Raw genomic sequence first — 22,417 nt, forward strand, 5'->3', positions numbered from 1 at the left:
AATAAATAAAAAAGACTCTTACGACATGCTGTTAAAAGTCAGAGCACAGGGCTTCCCTAGTGGCGCAGTGGTTGAGAGTCTGCCTGCCAATGCGGGGGACATGGATTCGGGTCCTGGTCTGGGAAGATCCCACATGCCACGGAGCAACTAGGCCCGTGAGCCACAACTACTGAGCCTGCGCGTCTGGAGCCTGTGCTCCGCAACGAGAGAGGCCGCGATAGTGAGAGGCCCGCGCACCGCGATGAAGAGTGGCCCCCGCTTGCCGCAACTGGGGAAGGCCCTCGCACAGAAACGAAGACCCAACACAGCCATAAATAAATAAATAAATAAAAATTTAAAAAAAGTCAGAGCACACAGGCCACCCTTTCCTTTTCCCTATTCCTCCTGCAGTCCTTGGCAACCAAATCCTATAGCAAAAAAAAAATTTTTTTTTTTTTTTTTGGCCACACCGCGCGGCATGTGGGATCTTAGTTCCCGTGCCCGCTGCAGTGGAAGCGCGGAGTCTCAACCATTGGACCTCCAGGGAAGTCCCATTAAAACCAACTCATCTTTAATAACAAATGCACAAAAGCCTCTGTCTAAATGTAGATCTTTTAACTAAGTTTTTGCCTAATTCTTCTTGATTTCATTCTCTTCCTTCCCCAAACTCTTGCAGCTCTGGTCATCCACCACGTCAGCATTTAATCCTGTACCAAATTACCCTGGTTTTATGAATACAAGTCATTTTTATCTGAAGAGACCTAAGCAACTTAAAGTCAGGGTCTGCTACTTCACATTCATTTAAAAACCACATACTGAGTACCTCCTATGGAGCAGGCACTGTTCTTAACACTGGGTACACAGCGAGCAAGATAAAGTACCCACCCTCAAGGAACTTACATTTTAGAGCAGACAACATACAAGGGGGTCATATGGTTTTAAGTGCTATGGAGAAAAATAAAGCAGGGAAGAATAGGAGAATGCAGGACAAGTCACGCAGATGATCCCAACGAAACGCACACTTGGCAGAATACACGGTGTAGCCTGGCCCAGTGGACTTCCCTGACCACTCCCCCTCCACCAAATGAGAATTGATCACTTCTATATTTGTTCTCCCACTATGCTCTATTACAGCATCTCTCTCAGTATTCTGCAGTTATTTGATATGTCAGTACTGCTTCCCAAACTCATGGCAAAAATGATGTCTTATTCCAGGGTTGGGAAATATTTCTTGTAAAGGGCCAAACTGTAAATAGTTTAGGCACTGTGGGCCAAATGGCCTCTGTTACAACTACTCAACTATGTCTCTGCTGTAGGAAAGCAGCCACAGACATGTAAAGGAATGAGCATAGCTGTGTTCCAATAAAACTTCACTTACAACAACAGGCAACAGGCCAGATCTGGCGTACAGGTGGTAGTTTGCCAACTCCTATCTTATTCTTTGAATTCCCAGCAAATGACAATATTTTTCACAGAGAAACTCAAGAACGTATTTATCAAATTGAACAGGATATTAATAAACCCTAGTTAAAATGAATTCAGCATAGGAGAAAATGTTTGGTGGCTATCCTTGCTGACAGCTGCACCAGGCACTGACTATTTGCCAATTTCTTACCTAGAGTGTAGGCTACGAAGTTGAGGATGCCCACTACAATCCAAACCCAGTCAGGTACGTGCGTGTGACCTGGTGCTGTAAAGGAAAGCAACTCAGATTGTAACACAGTCTAAGTACAACTGTTCTTACCGTAGCCCATACTGCCAAGGAGAAGTGTTTCTATTTATTAAATAGAAGCTGAAGTACTTTACAATATACCTCGAATGCAGAACTAGGTAAATGTTAGAATGTATCAGCAAACTCTGACAAAACCAAAGTAACTGTCCAACCCCTCATAAACAATAGGCATTTGTTTTGAGCTTTAATCATAACTCGAGACTGACTATCTTCACTTGAAAATTACTTATGTGCCTAGAATGAAAAATAATGTTTTTGGAATTCAAAAAATGCTTGTGTTTAATCTGATCCTTGTTGTTTATGATTATACTACAAACACGTATTAAGCTTTCAACTTACACTCTCTCACTAAATGATTAATTAGCTGAACAAAAGACCTTTTGATGTGTGTATAGGTAAATTACCTCAACTGGATGATTCTGGCAACAAAATCGTTCTGAAATGTTTGGACCTCACTTTTCCCCCCCGTAAGATAAAACAAGTGAGATTCAGGTCTGGGTTCTAGTCCTGGCTCCGTAACCGACCAGCAGTGTGGCCCTGAATATACCACTTCACCTTCCTGGCTTCCACTCCCCAAGTATACTGGGACTAGATGGTTAATCTGGCCCTTCAAGTTGTACGACTTGGAGAAATACATATATTTACGTATTTTTAGTTCTCTTAGTAACTAAGTAAATAGTCTTATTTAGTCAGAGAAAATACGATTTCTAGTTTCAAAGATAAACTTTTGAGGCTGTTCTGAGGATTAAAATACAATTTTAAAAAACCCCACAATATCAAAACCATGCTTAATGAAATTTAAGCATGGTAATGGTAATGATCTTCAATTACCATTTTATTACATATACAGAAGCTATGGCTAAAATTTTCAGTTGATAAAGTCAGGCATAGGCAGAGTTTCAATATTCATAATTCCTATAATATCAAGTCATTAAGTGTTTAAAACTCCAAATTCTCCTACAAAAACAATGTTGTCAGTGATTGTTAATTTCTCTAGGTCAGTGCACAAACGTCTGCTGAACCCACAACACAGATGAATTATAGCAGCGGTCCCCAACCTTTTTGGCACCAGGGACCGGTATCGTGGGAGACAATTTTCCCATGGACGGGGGAGGGGGGCGGTGCTGGTGTTTCAGGCGGTTAATGCGAGCAGGGCGAGCGGCAGATGAAGCTTCGCTTGCCCGACCTTTGCTCACCTCCTGCTGTGCAGCCCTGTTGCTAACAGGCCGAGGACCGGTACCGGACCGCGGCCCAGGGGCTGGGGACCCCGGAATTATAGTACTAAAACTCCTGACTACATCATTTATAAGTATTCTTATTGGAAAATATCTTCTAACTTAGAATGCAAAAAATACTCATCTACCTCCATCTTTCTATTCCTCTCAACTCCATCCACCAGCTGAGCAATAAGAATAAACTGTTTCCTACATATGCCCCCTCATCCCAGATGTGCTCCAGATTCTCTTGTCCAGCCGGGGCAGAAGCTGGGGTGTGGGAGGAAGTAAGATAGCAGTGGGTCTGAAAGAAGATGTTGGGAATAGGCTGAAAACTGCCTCCAAAGGTGCATTTTGCCTCCCCTCCTCAGTAAGGGCCCAGACTTCTGTCAATAAATATCTAAGGTCTAACAACCATTTTCAGAGGAAACTGGGAGTTATTAAAGGTACGTACAAGGGCAGAGCAGAGGGAAAGAGAGATCACATTGCCTTTAGAAAAGGGGGATTTTTATTCCATACCTAGAAAAGGGGAAGGGATATTTCTGGAACTGGTAGGTATGCTGGGCCTTGCTTATATTCATTTTCAGGCAAAACTTCAGAGTCCTAATTTTCCGTCTTCTTATAAATCCCATTACTCTTTATTTACAAAAACCTCATTGCTTTTTAGACAGCATATCTAAATTCAATAGCCAAATTGGTTTCTAGAACTTATTAGAAACATACATAACAGATTGTGAAAACACAACTTAGCTTTTACACCCAATTCTAACATCTTACAACCCTTCTAATATTCAAAATTTTTCAGAAATGCAAGCATCTTAATAGAATCAGAAAATAACCATATCTCATTTTTTGCTATTTAGACATTTAAGATTTTATATTAAAGTAATAATCTTACCTGAAGCATAAAAGTCAGGATCAAAGTATGCCATAAGCAGAAAATTGAACACAACCAGCAGAAAGCCAGAAAAGGTTATCAGATTTGGAGCCAGCCAAGTAGGAAATACCTATTTTTTTCAAAATAATTACAAAATAATTAAAGTAGAGAAATCTCTCTGTCCACTACATACCACAACATGCAAATTTGTCAAAACAAAAACTATAAATTTGAAAGACCATATATACAGGAATTATATATATCAAATTATAAACCGTAATCAGTTAATAGAAATAAGTCTATTTTCTATATTTTAAATAATTCTATAATCAACAAACTTTTATAATCATAACATTATATTTATTTTAGAAAAATTTAAGAAGCATTTTATAAATATAATAGATCTAGAGTATAAGCTTATACTTCAACGATGAGATAAATCAAAAGGTGTGACTAAAGGAAAGGAGGATGGGAGAGGCAGTTTCTCTAAACGTCTTATTGAACTGACAGTTGGCCTGTAATACTCCACAAAATAGTTTAAAATATTTAAAACTTACTAAAACCTAAGTACATGCTTATTAATCATCTTACCTTTACTACAGTGTTCCAAAATGGATGCATGACATACAGAGAGAGTGGATTGGTATCCACAGCACTGTACTGTTAAGAAATGAAAAAAAATATTCAGAGTTAATCCTTGCATACCAGCAAGTATTTAGAACAATATTTCTCAAATGAAAATAATAGTACAAGGACTTCCCTGGTGGTGCAGTGGTTAAGAATCCGCCGCCTGCCAATGCAAGGGACACTGGTTCGATCCCTGGTCCAGGAAGATCCCACATGCCACGGAGCAACTAAGCCCGTGCACCACAACTGCTGAGCCTGTGCTTTAGAGCCCGCGAGCCACAACTACTGAAGCCTGCGCACCTAGAGCCTGTGCTCCGCAACAAGAGAAGCCACCGCAGTGAGAAGCCCACACACCGCGACAAACGAGTAGACCCCGCTCACCGCAACTAGAGAAAGCCCGCATGCAGCAGCGAAGACCCAACACAGCCCAAAATAAATAAATAAATATTTTTTAAAAAGAAAATAACAGTAAAAATAAATCTAGAGAATGTATCTAGTTATACGATGTCCTCTTCTAAATAACAGAACTGGAAAAGCAATATGAATGGGGCAAAGATGGCCAAGCACAGCCAGACAATTTTTTACTCAAATCAACTTTTATAATATTACAATGTTGCAGCAGAAAATTTTATATTGCTTTCAAGTGCTCACCTATTTGCAGGATAATGAGCACACTGTGTGCATTCACACACTGACTTTCTCAACCTCCTTCATCCCTCTCAACTAATGGGAATCTAGCTGTTTTACCCTTGACACCATTACTAATGCACTTATTAATGGTACAACCTTGGGTAAGTTACTTAACCTCTCTGCCTTAGTTGCTTCACCTGTAAAATGAGGATCACAGCCTTTACCTCAAAGGATTGCCATAAGGATTAGATAAACTGATAATATACAGGAAGTGCTTAGAGCAGTACCTAGCCCACAGTTAGTGCTATATAAGCATTAGGTACCATTACTGTGTTTTGAGCACCAAAGGAATGACAGATCCCTTTACAGCTGGAAAATGGATTGCTTAAATAAGCAAAGGCAGAAAACAACAGGTTAGGGTGTTCAAGTGTATTCCCCAATTGTTGAGCTATTTAGTAAAACTTCAAAGAAAATTTTAACAAAATATCTGTATGTAATTATGTAATACTTTAAGAGTCATGTTGATGACTTATTCATCAGAGACACACACACACACACACACACAAACACACACACACACTGGAGTGCCTGGCATGTAGGAAGCATCCACTAGGTGTGGGGAAGAAGGGATACAAAATGGGTAAGGGACAACTTAATTCTCACCCTCAGGGAGTGGGAATATTACCTAATTCAACAAGCTGTCATACTAGTCAAATGCCTGAAAAAAGTTTCAACTGTGTTTTGTATTTGTTTAGTATGAATATATTGGGTTGGCCAAAAAGTTCGTTCGGGTTTTTCCGTTAAGGCCAACCCAAATAAAATAGTAGTAAGCATCTGAGCAACTGATTTTTTAAAAAATCATAATTAAAGATCAAATTTTCTTCCTGAATGTTTTATGGATATGCAGGAAATATTTCTCATCAGTGTTTCAAGATTTAAAAATGTGATGGAGCAAAAAAGGAAATAAATAGAAATAATTTAAAATACTGCTAGCAAAGAGAGTTAGCTAGTAAGTCAAATGTTTACTCAACAGAATCCATGTCTGAGTGCCTCCGTTTCTCCAACTCATTCTGACGAAATGCGATATCCTGGACAAAAGATCTGAGACAGACAGTGGGAAGAAAATGGCGAAGGAGAACACTGGCCAGAGTGAGAAGCTCTGCAGCTGCATCCAGACTCTCAGCTGGAGCCTACTTAAATGAGTATTACTGTTCTCGCTAAAATCAACTTCTACGTGCATGGTTCTCTACAGCCCGCAAAGCTTTTCCACATAACAGATACCATGACACCTGAACCTCTGTAGAATGAAGGAGTCCCCAATTGAGAGAACTGCCTGAACTTAAGTTTTCAGACCTGAGGACATGCAACCAATATGAACCCTGAAAAGCTGCCAATGACAAGGCGGGAAGGCCATGGCCTCCTCCATTTCACCGAAGTCTGAACCCAGACCCACATGACGTAGCCAGCAGGTCAGATAAACTGGAAAACCACACATTTCAAGTCCACCATCTACTGCAAAGTACAAAAGTTGTAAGAAGTCCAAATCAGAAGAAAACAATTTAAGACATCACACGAATAGTTAATTCGATGTACAAGGTACAATGCTCTTAATTCAAATGTTTGCTGAATGACTCTCATTCAGCCGCTTTCCATAATTTGAATTTAGATCTAAAAGAAGATCACTTACTCATGGTATTTTGATTTGAAAAGCTCCTCTTTTTAAATTCTGAAGTTTTTTCTCTTTTTTAAATCTCTTTATTTCCACTATTATAACATTTCACCTTTTTTTTTTTTTTTTTTTTTGGCTGTGTTGGGTCTTCGTTGTTGCACGCGGGCTTTCTCTAGTTGCGGCGAACGGGGGCTACTCTTCGTTGTGGTGCGCAGGCTTCTCATTGCAGAGGCTTCTCTTGTTGCGGAGCACAGGCTCTAGGCGCGTGGGCTTCAGTAGTTGTGGCTCGCAGGCTCTAAAGCACAGGCTCAGTAGTTGTGGTGCACGGGCTTAGTTGCTCCGTGGCATGTGGGATCTTCCTGGACCAGGGATCGAACCCGTGTCCCCTGCATTGGCAGGCGGATTCTTAACCCCTGCACCACCAGGAAAGTCCCCAAATTCTGAAGTTTTAACTCTAAATTTCTATTTCAGGAGACCAGTAGAAGAAGAAAAGATTATAGAACTCAATACAAAAAGGTCAGTTTGCCTAACTGCATTTTTTACATTTAATAAAAATAGCTGATAAGCTCAAGTATAGCAAGGAAATCTAATATGAGATTACAAAAGGTAGCAAACAGTAAACCTAAAGAGCACTCTGTGCTCTAGCCTTACACACTTGAGTATTTTTCAAGGTCACATATCACTTGGTATAAACAAAGAAACTTGAAACTGTCTTGTGAATCAATAGGAGGAAAGAAGAATGAGTCACACCTTCCACATGCCTGAAAAAATAAGTAAAATGTAAACTTTTAAAGGAGCTAAACTAGATTTAGTTAATGCCTGTTAAATATATTATTTTCTATTGGAATGATGTTTTGGTATACACCAGAATATCTGAACAAGGTAATAATCCCCTGTTTAAGGCCTGCAGGACTTGCTTGATCTACAATCTGTTGGGCCAGACTAATCCAGTGCCCTGGAGAAAGGCTTGAGAACCACAACCTGAGTTTGAGAATCATTCCAAGGAAAATCTCAGAACCACAAGCGTTCAGGAGATATCTAGTTCTCACGTGCCTGCCCCTCACCTATGTGAATAGGTAAAACAGTCATCTGGCCTCTTTATTTTTTTCTTTAATTTAGTTTATTTATTTATTTTTGGCTGCGTTGGGTCTTTGTTGCTGTGCGCGGGGCTTTCTCTAGTTGCGGCGAGTGGGGGCTACTCTTCGTTGCGGTGCACGGGCTTCTCATTGTGGTGGCTTCTCTTGTTGTGGAGCACGGGTTCTAGGCACGTGGGCTCAGTAGTTGTGGCACACGGGCTTCAGCAGTTGTGGCTCACGGGCTCTAGAGCGCAGGCCAGCAGTTGTGGCGCACGGGCTTAGTTGCTCCGTGGCATGTGGGATCTTCCCGGACCAGGGCTCGAACCCGTGTCCCCTGCATTGGCAGGCGGATTCTTAACCACTGCGTCACGAGGGAAGTCCCTGGCCTCTTTATTTATTTATTGTTTTAATTTTTGGCTGTGCTGCGCACGCGGATCTTAGTTCCCCAACCAGGGATCAAACCAGCGTGCCCTGCAGTGGAAGCGTGGAGTCCCAACCACTCGACCACCAGGGAAGCCCCTGGCCTCTTTTTAAATGCCTCTGGTTACCAAAAAACTCATTACTTCTAGAAATAGCCCAATCCAATGTTAAAACAACTTTTCTATATGCTAACAAAATCTTCCCCTCGCCCCATATTTCCTATCATGTTTTGAATTTCCCTAACAAAGCTAAGCAGACAAGGGTCCAATTTTTTTCCAAACAATAATGCTTCAAACATTTGAAGATGGCTCTCCCTGTCACACCTAAATCTTCTCTTCACCTGGTTAAAAAATCTCATGTTCCTTTTGCTGTTACTCTCTTGCCAAAGTTTCACTCTCTTCATCACCTAGGTCTAATTCTCTAGACCAGAGGTTGGAAAGCTTTTTCTGGAAAATGCCAGAGAGCAAATATTTTAGGCTTTGCAGGCCATATGGTCTCTGTAACAATACCCAACACTGCCACTGAAGCAGAAAGAAGTCACAGAAAATAAGAAAACAAAGAGGCATGCTGTGTTCCAATAAAACTTTATTCACAAAACAGGTGTCCGGGGGCTTTAGTTTGACGACAAGTGCTCCAGACAATCCATTTTGTTGTTAAACCAAAATAAAAGTGTGATCCAGGGCAAAAGGAACATTTCAAGTGGTGCATAAGCACAAAGGAGAACATGACTATAAGCTCTTCTTCCTCAACAACTTATTTCTCTTAACAGATGCTCAACACAGTATTAATGTCGTGAGGCAACAAAGTCATACTGCAGACTTAACACACCTTCACAGCCACCTTACCCCCTCAGGCCTTTCTTATACAGACTGCAAAGCCACCTTTCTCTGCGTTAATATGAAGCTGACTGTTAGAAACTAAGTGTTAAGACCCTACATTTACCATTTTAACATTTCATCTTGCTAGAGTCCACTCATCTTTCTATCTCCTCCGATCTCCTCAGGGTCAGACTCAGTTATCCAAGGTACCAGCTATGCCCCCCAAACTCGCAGCATGTAAAGCTGTCATGCTAGCAATGCCTTCACCTAAGTCTCTGTAAAAATGCTGATCAAGGTAGAACTTCTAAACATTCCCCTCAAGATTGCTATTAATACATTAATCATTTTTATTGGGGTACAGAATTCCATACTGTCATCTATGGCAATTAGTCTACATCACCCACAAGAAAAGATTTTCATAAAGTCTTAGTGAAATCCAGAATTATCTTAGATAATACTCTGTCAAATACTAGAAAGTTTCAAGACTTTTTTTTTTTTTAACTTCAGTACAAGTCAGGAAATAAAGCAGAGCTCATTCTTCATTCATTCATTCAGTAAAGTCAACAAATAATTGTGACTGAGTGCCTATGATTGTGTCAGGCACTGTGCTAGGCCACCAGAAAGAGAATGGTGAACAAGACCAAAAAGTTTCCTGTGTTCACCAAGTCCAGTCTAGGGTGAGACGGATGCTAAGCAAGAAAACAAGTCGTAATCACAAGATGTGATCAATACTGTGAAGGCAATAAACAAGGTGTTGTACCAGAGGACCAGGGGGCTGGGAATGTGCCTAGGCAGGGTGCTCGGAGAAAGCTTTTCAGGGGAGGGGACACTTACGCTGAGTCCTACAAGATGAGAAGACAGGTAAAGCATGTACGAGACAGAACAGTGAGTCAAACAAGGGAGATGCTAAAGAGAACATGCTGTTGGAGATTCCATTTATATGAAGTTCAAAATCAGACAAAATTAATTTATGGCAAAAAGAGGTCATAATAGCAGTCTGGTGAGAGGGACTAAATGGGGGCCCTCCGAGGTGCTAAAAATAATTCTTTATCATGGTGGTGGTTACATACATATACAAAATTCATCAAATTGTGTACTTAAGATCTGTGCGTTTGTATATAATTTATACCTTAAAAAAGAGAAAGAAAATAAAGAATATATGTGTGGCAGTGTGCGTGTGTGTGTGTGTGTGTGTGTGTGGTTTATAGGTGTTGGGAGGGGGGCGTGCATGCCAAGATGCCTTCTAAGCAGAGAACAAAATGTGGAAGGACCACAAAGTGGAGGAAGGCCAATGGAGCTACAGCGTAGTGAGTGAGCAAGGAAGAGTGGTATGAAATGACACTGGAGACATGGGCAGATACCACCCAAAGGTCCACAGTGAGTTTTATTTTATCGTAAGCCCAGTGCATATCCTGATTTATATTATTAAAGGATCCCACTGTTTACAGTGTAGAAAATGGACTGGAGGGGGGCAAAAGTGCAAAATAGTTATGAGACTGTTACAGTATACCAGGCAAGAGACGATTACGGGTTAGGCCAGGAGCAGTACAATGACTCTAAATTACTTCCAAAATATGCTATAAAGTGCCCATTTTTGAGAAGGACATTAGAAATGTGCCTCCTCTTAATTTAAGAAGGAAATTGGCTCTAACAAAAGGAAAACTATGGAAGCACTTCCTTGGACCTAAAAGTATTTCCCTTATACATGTACTTTAAATCCCTTCTACATACTGATAAGAAAACTGACTGAACTGACACACCCTTGCACTAAATACAGAGCTTCGGACAACTTATTAATTAGACTGAGGCTAGTATCCCATCTAATACTAATATAGATGGTAATACTCTAACATCTATAAACAGATGCAGGTTTCCCTTGCTTTGTCTTCTAATCAATATAAGGAGGATAAGTCTCCAACTATCAAATGATTTTTAATTCAAAGCCTGTCTTTACCCATTTGAAATATAAACTTTACACTTATAAAACATATTTTAGTTAACCACGGAAATCCATAAAGTACGGATTGAGTACAAGCTAATAATAGTTTATAAACAGCACTTACTGTTAATCATTTCAGATGTAAGCAAACTCAAAATGATGTTTCTGACTTTTAAAAATTATTCCCCAAATTCTTGAGTTCCAAATCATCCATGTTTTTAGGAATAAAAGGCAGGATAGTCACAAAGAACCAATTTTAGTTCACAACTGGGTTCACTGTATGAAGTTATTTATTGCTCATACCAACTTTCCAGACATAATGAAAGAAATACATTATCAACCTTTCTTAAGAACTCAGGAGAGAGAAAAGAAAGGTCAACTCTCTTCTCTCCCCCTGCACAGTGAAGCTCAGTGTCTGGTGTGGTACTGGTATGGTATGGAGGTCAGTCCCTTGCTGACGGGTCTCATGACTCAATCATGTTTAGGTGTAAGTCTTTACAGGGGCAGGATCCGTTGTGGCCAACATGTGCTCTACCACTCCTGGAGAAGAGTTCTTTAGCAATGGCATGCCAAGCCTCTGGGCCAGTCACTTAAGCAAAAAACATAAAACAAAAGATCCCAATTATTAAAAATTGTTATTCACGCAACAAATATCAAGGCAGTCAAAAGAGCTACCTTCGGGCTTCCCTGGTGGCGCAGTGGTTGAGAATCTGCCTGCCAATGCAGGGGACACGGGTTCGAGCCCTGGTCTGGGAAGATCCCACATGCCGCGGAGCAACTAAGCCCGTGAGCCACAATTACTGAGCCTGCGCGTCTGGAGCCTGTGCTCCGCAACAAGAGAGGCTGCGATAGTGAGAGGCCCGCGCACCGCGATGAAGAGTGGACCCCACTTGCCGCAACTAGAGAAAGCCCTCGCACAGAAACGAAGACCCAACACAGCCTTAAAATAAATAAATAAATAAATAAAAATTTAAAAAAAAAAAAAAAAAAGAGCTACCTTCACATACAAACGTGGGACTCACTGAGCACTGGTATTTAAAGAAGCAGTTAAGAAAATGGAGAAAGCTTCCCAACCTGATCCCTTCTGCACCTGGCACATAGTAGGAGTTCAGTAAACATATCTGAATGTTTGCACATATGAATGAATAAATGCATGAACTACTCTGCATGTTTACTTAAATGGCAGTATAGAGTGACTCCATCACTGATGAGAGGAACTCTTTTCCCCTGGGAACTAGTCTACAGCAACTTTTCACTTCACAAGGGGAAGTTGCTCTTACTCTCCCCCTATTAATAACACCATGTCTACATTTGTATGTTTTATAGTTTCCAAAGTACAATTACATTTGTTCTCTTATTTGATATTGTAAAATAGATAAGGTAGATTATTCCTCCCTATTTTACAGATGAAGAAACTATAAAATTCAGGGATTAACAGCTAATAAACAGGAAGGTCTAAACCGTAAATCCTTTATGAATCATCTTGGAACATTTCTGTGAAATGGATCACTTTGCTTTAATCCAGACTTCCCCCTCCTGGCTCAAATACAATCATGAGCTACCTAGATCCAATATACTGAAATTGTTATTAACATAATATCCTCCAATACACATTTTTCTGTCTTCCAATTTGTGGCGGACACATCCTAAGGTAATCCCCAGTGAGTCAAGCCCTTGTATAATCAATCCCCTCCTACTGATGGTTCAGTCATTCCCCTGAGGGTGGAACCTGTAACTTGCTTCTAACGAACAGAATATAGTGAAGGTGATCGATGTCACTGCCTTGATTGAGAGAACATTATACGGCAAAGGTGATGAGATGTCACTTCCATGATATAGTTCATTACCTAAGACTCCATCTTAACAGTTTGGAGAAGAGTCTCCCATTGACCTTGAAGAAGCAAACAGCAATGTTATGAACTGCCTATGGTGAAGGCCATGTGGCCAGAAAAGTGGGCAACTACTAGGAGCCGAGAGCCTCAGCCCTACAACTGGAAAGAACTGAATTCTGCCAACAACCACATGAGCCTGGATGAGGACCCCAAACTCCAGATGAGAGCACAGCCAGCTGACACCTTCACTGCAGGCTGGCGAGACCTCAAGCAGAGGAGCCAGGTAACTGGTGCCCTGACTCACAGAAACTGTGAGACAATAAATGTGTGTTGTTTTATGCACCAAGTCTGTGGTAATTTGTTATCCAGCGATAGAAAACTAACATCCAATACTGAAAGCACTGCATCATCCTCTTTTCTAGTAAGAGATACTTTGAGGCTCCTATCCACAAAATCAAGACTACCTGATACTTGAGGGCTAATATATGAACATTACGGTAATATAGCTTCTTACTTCTTTACATCCGTTTCTTGGTTTTATTAACTGCTCTTCAATATAATGGAATACTTCTCTGATGAGGTGCTTCTCAAAATGTAGTTGCCAAACTGAGTGCAAATTCTTGGGCCCTACCCTAAATATACAGAATCAGACAGCCTGGGGGTAGGGCCCAGCAATCTGTCTTTTAACAAACGCTCCAGTTGATTCTGAGGCACCCTCAAGTCTGAGGGCCACGGCTCTGGTGAAAACGAAGGTGAATGACACCTGCAAACTCCTCAGCTGAAGGTAAAGCCGCACCATCAGCTTAGTGGTCAACACCTAAACCTCCTGATGGCAACTTCAAATACTGCACTGCGAGCAAGAGACAAGGTATAATAAAATTCACTAAAGGCAAGGCACTGTGCTAGTAATAATCTACCAAGAAAGAAAAACACCAAATCGAACTGAAAATGAAAATAAAGGGGGGGGCATTATATTAACCCTAAGACAGAAATTTAAAGTTTCTTAAAGTATTTTTAATCAATACAAGACTTTAAGAACTACACCCACAGAGAACATGACTCAGTGGACAATGAGATCCCATTTCCGTGAATACTGTCATTTATACCTGCTAACGCGTCAGAGGAGAGAAGGTGGTGAGAGACGACTGGAGAAGAACTAGAGCAGTGAGACAAGAACAAGCATGTCCTGATGACAAACGTTTGCTTGCTAGACTTAAACAACATATAATAAACTAACGAGACATGAGAAGATAAGACAAAAGGAGGGGTCATTTAGTGAAGGGACTTGAAATCCTTGCTGAGGAATCTCGACATCAAACACATGATAAATATGTGGGAGTACTGCAGATTCATAAATAGCAAAGTGGTATTTGAAAAAATTTACTTACTCTTCCTTTGCTGAAACATCCTTTTTCTCTTGGTATAACCTCCTCGGGTGTGAGTATGTGTGTATATGTTATATGACAGTTAATGTTCACAAGCAGAGAAGCACAAATGTCAAGTTTTATTTTTTATTTACTTAACACTAACACATCACTAAGTGCCAGGCACTTTACAAATATTAACTCATTCAATTTTGACAATGATCCTATGAGGCAGGTACTACCCCATTTCACAGATGAGGAAACCTGGTTAGAGAGACTAAGTTATGCTCAAGATCGCAAAGCCAGGATGTGGGTTCTATTTAACTCAATATCAGTCCCAAAGCTAATTATTTAATCAAAAGCCATTTACTGCAATTAGAGCTAATAGTGAATGAAATGTTCTTAATAGTCAACTAAATATAAGACTAGCAAATACAAGCCCACTTGTCCCTACGAATAATTTAAAACTGGGGGAAGAAAAAACAAAGTCAGTTCTTCCTTTTTCACTGTACATTTTCCCCATCTGTAAACATTAGATACAAATCCAATTAAGCACGTCACTGAAGGTCTTTATTCTAATGTTTATATCTTTTGCACAAAACACCCAGTAACTACAAAGCAGAGTTTATACGTCATTCTTAGAATTGAGAGGCAACACAGCATGAAGAACATGGACTCCAGACGCAGAATGCCTGGGTTCAAATCTCACCTGTGGGACCTTGAGCAAGTTACTTAAACACTGTGTCTCAGTAAAACGGGGAAAATAATAGTACCTCTACCTCACAAAGCACTTGTGAATATTAAATGAGACAATATATGTAAAGCACTTAAAGAATGCCTGGCATATAGTAAATGCTATATAAATGTTTGCCATCATTATCATTATCACTATTGGGTATTTACAATGACGTTGCTCTTGCCATTGCAACTTCCCCTCATTGAGCTCACTAGGCTCGGCCTGGTCCCTCACACACCTTCCACTTCCTTGTGCCTCTAATTTAGCATGGTCCTCCCAGGCTCTGTGCCTTGATTCCCATCAGACTCTCTGACTGAAACATCTTTCCCCTCTCTCCCTTATGCACCGGGCAAATTCTTACTCAGCGGAGAAGTTCTTGACATTTAAGAATTACAGCAGTTACAAAAGCAAGCCATCAGCAGTGAACTGATATTTCAGAAAGTAGTTTAAGAACCAATTCAAGATGTTTCTTCCAAATAGCACCTAGAAATGGAGTAAACTTCTACCTAACAATCTCTCTTGCTCTCTCTCTCACTCTGCATAAGTTTCCCATCCATTTTTCTCTCACTCCTTCTGAAAGATTCCTCTGTCTCTACCAACTTCAAAAATAATTCTTTCTATGAGACATTTGTAAATCTATATCTAAGACGACTATAATACTTTTCAAGCCTTACTAATGTACTTACAAGTGGGAGAGGCCAGTTTCCCACATCTACTCAAGGAGACCAAGGCACAACTAAAGATAAGTTATGCTTGAGTTAACTGTAACATATCTAGCTAATGCCATAATTAACACATTATATCGTAGTCGGCCTGCAGTCATAACAAGTGAAAATCAAAAGATCAGGAATTTCTCATGTTTACCCTGTGACTCTGGAGGAAAAGTGTTCTAGTCTTTGAAATCGTTACAGAAAGAGTCCTCTAATGGGGGACATTTCATCCACAAATGATATTTCTCTAGAACATGACATTTTCTTTGTTTTAATTCCAAGTCCAAAAACCACACCTTCCAAGAGAAGTCTACCCCATTGTCCTGTCCAAGAGAAGTGCCCTGTTCAAAAGATTACTGTTATTCTGCCAGATTCAGCATCATTCATCATTTAAATTATAATTTTGCTTCTGTTCTGTAAGGACCAATTCTCGTATGAGTTAGGTTACTGATGAGATAGTAATAAAATACCTCCTCACTGAAATATCAAGAGGATTAACTCTTAGACTCAACAAATGCTGGGTGCCATTATTACCAAAGAGTTAATGCTTCACAAAACCCCTACCTCAGTGACTGCTGCCTCTATCCACCCAGTCATCCTATAGAACCTGAGTCATCCCAGATCCTCCGCATCTTTTACCTTCACCCCTTCCAGCTAGTCAGTTACCGTGTCCTGTCAATTTAAAATCTTAAATCAAGGATCACAATCAAATGTACACAGGGATCAGGCAGGTAAACTGAACAAAGCAGACCTGCGTGGAGCACAGGGACGGGTGGGGAAATGGCACACTAGAGAGCAAACACCCTTTTTGAAGAGGGCAAGCACTATTCAGCTTCAGGAGATCCTTGTCAGGAAGAAGTTCAGGGCCTATGTTATCCACTATTTTAGTTTTTCAAGAGAATCCAGAAATCTGGGCTTTTATGGGAAAGATACTAATTTTTGAAACAAAGTAGGTGTGAGCCAAATTAAACATATCTGCTGGCCAAATTCAGTGGGCAGGTTAACCAGTTTTGACCTCCTTCTTTAGATTCCCATCTCCCCTTCTATCCCCACCGCTTTGATTCAGGCCTTCCTCATTTCTGACTTAGTTTTACCCGGGAGGATCCTAAAAGGTCTCCAGATCACCCCCACCTCCACTGCTCTCCATTCATTTTCTAGTTGCCGGGGTGAGCTTCCTAAAATTAAAATCTGATCCTGTTTAAAATTTGTAAGTGGCTCCCCAAACCTATAGCATTACCATGTACCTAAGAACCATCTGAGGTATGTGTCTAACATGAATATCACAGCGACCTACCCGATCTGAACCTCCCAAAATGGACCTAGAAATTGGCTAAACACTTTCCCCAGGTGATTCTAATGCCAATAGTCCTTGGACCACAGAAACAATGATCTACAGGGTAAAATCCAGAAATCCTTTACATCAAATCATCCCCCTCTGAGGGGACCCCACCTCCCTCTCCAGTCTCTTCTCTTGACACTCCACCACCAAGTCCCAACACCTAACATCTTATGGTTCCCAGAAAATACTCTCAGGCCTCGACCCTTGTGCACTCACCCCACTGCTCTCCAGTTCTGGGATGCCTCTTCTCCCCTGTTCACCCGGTAAGAACTGGGGCCTACTCAGCTTCATCCTCTAGACTGAGCTCTGCCTTCCCCTCCATCCCCTCTCTGAAGCCTTTCTCAGCTTTAACCCTTACTGCCTGGAGCTGCTTCCTTCTCTCCCACAGCACCCAACACTTACCTAACTGTATTTATTAACTATTTATATTTGTTTATTTCCTTGCCCATATGCCACCAAACTGAGTCCCTTGAAGTCAGGAATTCTAGCTTAGCTTAACTTTGCAGCCCCAGTGCCATGTCTGACCCAGAGCAGGCCCTCAGTAAATGCTTACTGAATAAACAAAATCAAACTGCATGAATCAGTAAGGGTGCAGGCCAGATTCCAGTTCTTTAGCATTACCATCAAGATGTATGCAGCCTCTCCTTCCCACCTAAATTCACAATTATCACAATTCCTGTAATCAGGCTATTGCTGACAGTCAAGTTAATTAACTACTATAATAGCGGAAACCAATTCATCATAAAATTATATTCTTGAAACCAAACAAGATATTTCACAGAACACTTCCTCTCTAAAGCAAAATGATACAATTTGAAACTAGCTGCTACACTATCAATTAAAACTAAGCCTTCCTTAGGTCAGATTAGGTATACCACAATAGAAGTTTCACCCTTAGTTAAGTGGCAAAATCCTCCAACTAAAGATAGGATAAGAAGAGAGAAGGAATGATAAGCCTCATGAGAGTGAAATCCCTCAACATAACTGTCTGAAAGTACATTAATAAGCAACAGAGAACTATGGTAGTTAAACTTTCGACATCTTCACATTCAAAATACAAAAGTATCCTTCCAATTTCCAGGAGATGCACAGCTCCATTTTACCATACTTCCAAGATGGTTTTTATTCTTTTACACTTGCATTCCTTCAACAAATATTTGTCAAATGCCTACTCTGTTCATATGCCAGACCTTGGTCACATTGAACAAGAGAGCTGTGGGATGTGCCCTCCCAGAGCTCATAGCCTAACAGAGAGGGCAGACACTCAACTAATTACTCAACTGTTTGATAAGGCTGGGGTAACACAATGAAAAACATAAGTGTTTAGAGAGCATATAACACAGAATCCATCCCATGCTTTCTTCTATACTCAAAATCAATTGTCTTAACAGTTTCTTACTACAGAAACCTAATTACTACTCTATGTGTGTGCTCCTTTCAGGAGTTATTCTGAATAACTGCCAGGTTTCCAACTGTAGCTCCTCAGATGTACCTCTAGGGAAGATAAAGAAATTAAACTGGTTCAAAAGTAATTCTTCCACCAGCTGCTTTTATAGTACCAATTTTTCTCTACAACTCTTTGCTTTAACATACAGGGTCACATCAGGGAACAAAAATCTCTTTTGAGTGTTTTGGGTCTTTACCCATTTATGGGATGATCTTCCTCAAAAGCTATTTTAATGCGATAAGCATTTACAAAGCACTCACTGTCGAAGCCCACATAATGGGAATGGGTGATCTTCAGGAAGAAAAGGTCTCTAGGTGCAATTCATGTTCCAGTTAAACTGACCACACAGACTTTTTTCCTTTGGACCTTTGGATTCATATTTTTTTAATATGAACACAGTACTGAGTAAAGAACCTTCTACAAGAAGAAGTTTAGGTTATAAATTTGTGCCACACCCCCCCACCCCCAGTTTTTTAAAGGAAGCCTCATTATAACTAAAATAACATCAATAAACTACATTTTAGTGAACGTTGGATGCTGGCTAAATTGACCTTTGTTTTCCAACATGATAGGAAATCTGCTGTCAGACACAGGAAGTGAGTCAGATAACGGAAGAGGGAAAAATAGGAACGGAAAAATCACACTAAAATTTTCTATAAATTAGGACACCTATCTAGTCGGAAATATAAATCTAGGAAAGACAGCTTATTAAAAAAAAAAAAGAAGATTCCCTATTACAGACACTGCTGCAAATGAAACAGCTAGTCTATTGGCACCTATCAGAAAGCCAGATCCTAGTAAGGAAGAAAAAGTTTATATGTCAATATTTACAGTGCAGAAGAGGTAACAGAAAGGTGGTAGAGCTTAAGGGAAAACAAGAGGTATCTAGGTTAATAACCTTCTTTAGTGAAAGCCCTGCACTGGGTTAAATTTCGACTTAAAATTTTCAGACAAGTCAGCACCTCAGTTCAAAATGGTATGGCACAATATTGCTTGAAAGCAGAGGAATGTACTATGTGACCTTATAAGGTCCCTTACAGTTATTCCAATTCCAGTTTGACAAGATCCACTGTGACTCTTCTCAGTTATTCACTCATTCCACAAATGTCTACTGGATGCCTATGCACAGAAGCACTGTGCTCAGGCCATGGTGATCCGTGAGGCGAGCCTAACCACTTGGCTACTGCGTTCTAATGGGGAGACACCTAAAGAACTAACTCCATAAAGGAGCAGAGGGTACTGTGAGAGCACACTTAAGGGGAACGAGATACTCAGGGAATGCTTCTCTGAGGAATATTTAAGATGTGAAGATGAACATAAATGGGGAGCTACATTCCTGGCAGACATAACAACATTACTTGAAGATCTGAAAAAAAGGAGACGGGAGAGATGGCTACTAACGTTGGGAGGGGTAGACAGTGAGTGGCATGACGTGAAGCTGATGACACAGACAAGGGCCAGATCATTCAGAGCCATGCAGATCATGTTCTGGATTCTTGGACTTCATTCCAAGAGCAAAGGGAAGACAATGGAGGATTTTAAGCAAAGGAGTGATGTGACCAGATGCACATTTTTTTAAAAGATCACTACGAAGCATAAAGAAAGAACTGGAAGGGCAAAAGTGGATGTGTGTAAGCAACCATATCAAGTAGTATTGGATTATAACCCAAAGTATAAAATAAATATCCATGAATTCATACTGATATAAATAAATCATTGAATAAATATACATTGGGAAGAAAAGATAAATCTTCCACGCAGAAGTCCAAATAAATTATGTCAACACTCTGCCCTCAAGGAGGTGAAGCGTAACTCTCCACTCCTTAAGTGAGGGCTGCGCGTACTGACTTCCTTTCAAAGAGAAACTTGACAAACACTACCTCAGCAAGGTGATCAAAGTCAACATCAACAGCGATAAGTCATGCCGATGACATGATGACATGTATTCTTCTTACAATGAGAAAGGCACTTCAACCCTGTGGTCTTCCTCCCAAAACCCCATGACCCTTGTCTAATCATGAGAAAAACATCAGACAAATCCCAATTGAGGGACATTCTACACAATACCTGACCAGAACTCCTCAAAACTGTCAAGGTTATCAAAAACAAGAAAAGTCTGAGAAATTGTCATAGCCAAGAGGAGCCTTGAGACATGATGAGTAACTGTGATGTGGTATTCTGGATGAGATCCCAGAACAGAAAAAGAACATTAGGTGAAAACTAAGGCGATCTGAATAAAGTATGCGCATAGGTTAATAATAATGTGTAAATATCGGTTCATTAATTGTGACAAACGTACCATAAGATGTTAATAACAGGGAAAACCGGGTGTGGAGTATATGGGAACTCTGTATGTACGATCTTCACAATTTTTCTGTAAATCTATTCTAAAATATTCTAGAACCATTCTAAAATTAAAAGATTAAAGTATATGTGGGGAGAGTGGTAATGGAACCATCTTTCTACTTTAGGCTAAAAATGACAGAACATACAGGACCTGGTGATTCACCGGCTGGTGGGTGGGGTAGAGGACTCAGTAGTGAAAGCGACACAGGTAGCAAGGATGAAAGGTTACTGCCCAGATGTGGGGCTTGGGCAACTGACTGGACGGATAGTGGAGTCATTCACTGATAAGGGAGTCGTAGAGAAGAACCGTACGTGAAGGAAAGTGAACAACCAGCATTTACTGGAGGCCCATTATGTACCAGGCGGTTCTCCAATGCTCATAATCATTCTGCACCGTAGAGACTATTATTTGGCCCAAAGTCAATAGAAGAAATTAGATTCTGGCATCAGGTTCGGTATCAGGTTTATATGTACTGCAAAGCCCGCGCTCTTTCCACTACACGGTTCCAGTTCCTGCCTGTGCACACGTACTTCACTGGCCGCCCAGGCGCCTCTTTCCTGGGAGTGGAAGCGAGCGCATCTGCAGTTTGGCCCCAGCAGTCACGCTCCCTCCCCGGGCCTCATCTGCCAAATGATTCTCTCCATCTCCGAAGTTGAATGCAAGAGAGCCGAGTAGAAACTTCTTCATTAAAATGAAGACAAGACACCACAGAAGGGAACTGCATCACCTCTCAGGGGACTAAAAATAATAATAATAACGAAGTAAAGAAGCGAAGGGAATTCTCTCGCTCCACTCTCGTCGACCGGTCTCCTAAGGAAAAGGCAATCCCCCGGGAGGGTACCGAGTCGGAGCGGCGGGCCTAGGATGCTCCCACGCTCCCCGACCCCAAAGCCCCAGCACACGGCAAGACCCACGGAGAAACTCCCGCCAGCCTGCCCGGAGCCACGCGGCACAAGGTGACACGGACCGCGCCGGCCCCTTAGGCGCCTAGGAGAGGCCGGGACCAGCAGGGCGAGGGGCGTCCGCGGGGCCCGCGCTACCTTGTATTTATCAAAGCCGGCCAGCTGCTCCGGGCTCACGTATTCGTAACCAGCCATGACGACGCGAACACTAGCGCCCACTCGGCAGCGACGCTCCACGACGAGATGGGGAAACACGAGCACCGCACCAGCTTGGCAAAACTGGGAAGACCTGGGCTGGCAAAAGAGCTGGAAAAACCGTGCTCCGCCCACCGCGCACGCGTAGCCACCCCGGCCACTTCCGCCGCCTCCCAGCACGCAAGCGCAGCCCCCACTTCTCCCCGCCCACCGAGGGTGGGTAGCTAGCAGGCTCACGCGGTTCCCCCTTCGCGCCGTCGCAGTCCAATCAGCGTGGATCGGAAGCCACTAAGTTCCGCCTTCTAGGCTTCCTCGTCGCTTTATTAGCTAGCGTCAAAATTGGTGAGTTGAGGTAAGGCAAGAGGGGAGGTGAAAGGTCAGTTTCCCAGGAGGCCTTGCTCTTCGTCTCTGGGGTGTGCCGGGGGTGATGTGGCGTCTGTGCCTGTGTAGAGATTTGGGGATACCTTTTTAGTCTTGGGGGGGCGGTAGAGTGATTGCTTGCGAATCAGTTCAGCAGTACCTCAGGAAAGAGGGCTTAGTTCCCCCAAGCCGTGAAGTAAAAGC

General features: G+C 41.5%; 1 protein-coding gene across 2 annotated transcripts in view; it reads right to left on the reverse strand.

The window, feature by feature from the left end:
• The window catches only part of SELENOI (selenoprotein I), a 44,892-nt gene extending 22,888 nt beyond the window's left edge, over positions 1 to 22,004 (reverse strand). For both annotated transcript variants that reach the window (XM_059893430.1, XM_059893431.1), the window contains exons 1-4: positions 21,797 to 22,004; positions 4,394 to 4,462; positions 3,824 to 3,932; positions 1,595 to 1,669 (exon numbers count right to left, since the gene is read on the reverse strand). In XM_059893430.1, the coding sequence (XP_059749413.1) occupies positions 1,595 to 1,669; positions 3,824 to 3,932; positions 4,394 to 4,462; positions 21,797 to 21,853 (310 nt within the window). In that variant the 5' untranslated portion in view covers positions 21,854 to 22,004. The remainder of the gene's footprint in view (positions 1 to 1,594; positions 1,670 to 3,823; positions 3,933 to 4,393; positions 4,463 to 21,796) is intronic.
• Between the last annotated feature and the right edge of the window lie 413 nt (positions 22,005 to 22,417).

Source organism: Balaenoptera ricei, chromosome 13 (assembly GCF_028023285.1).
Source record: "Balaenoptera ricei isolate mBalRic1 chromosome 13, mBalRic1.hap2, whole genome shotgun sequence".
NCBI lineage: Eukaryota > Metazoa > Chordata > Mammalia > Artiodactyla > Balaenopteridae > Balaenoptera > Balaenoptera ricei.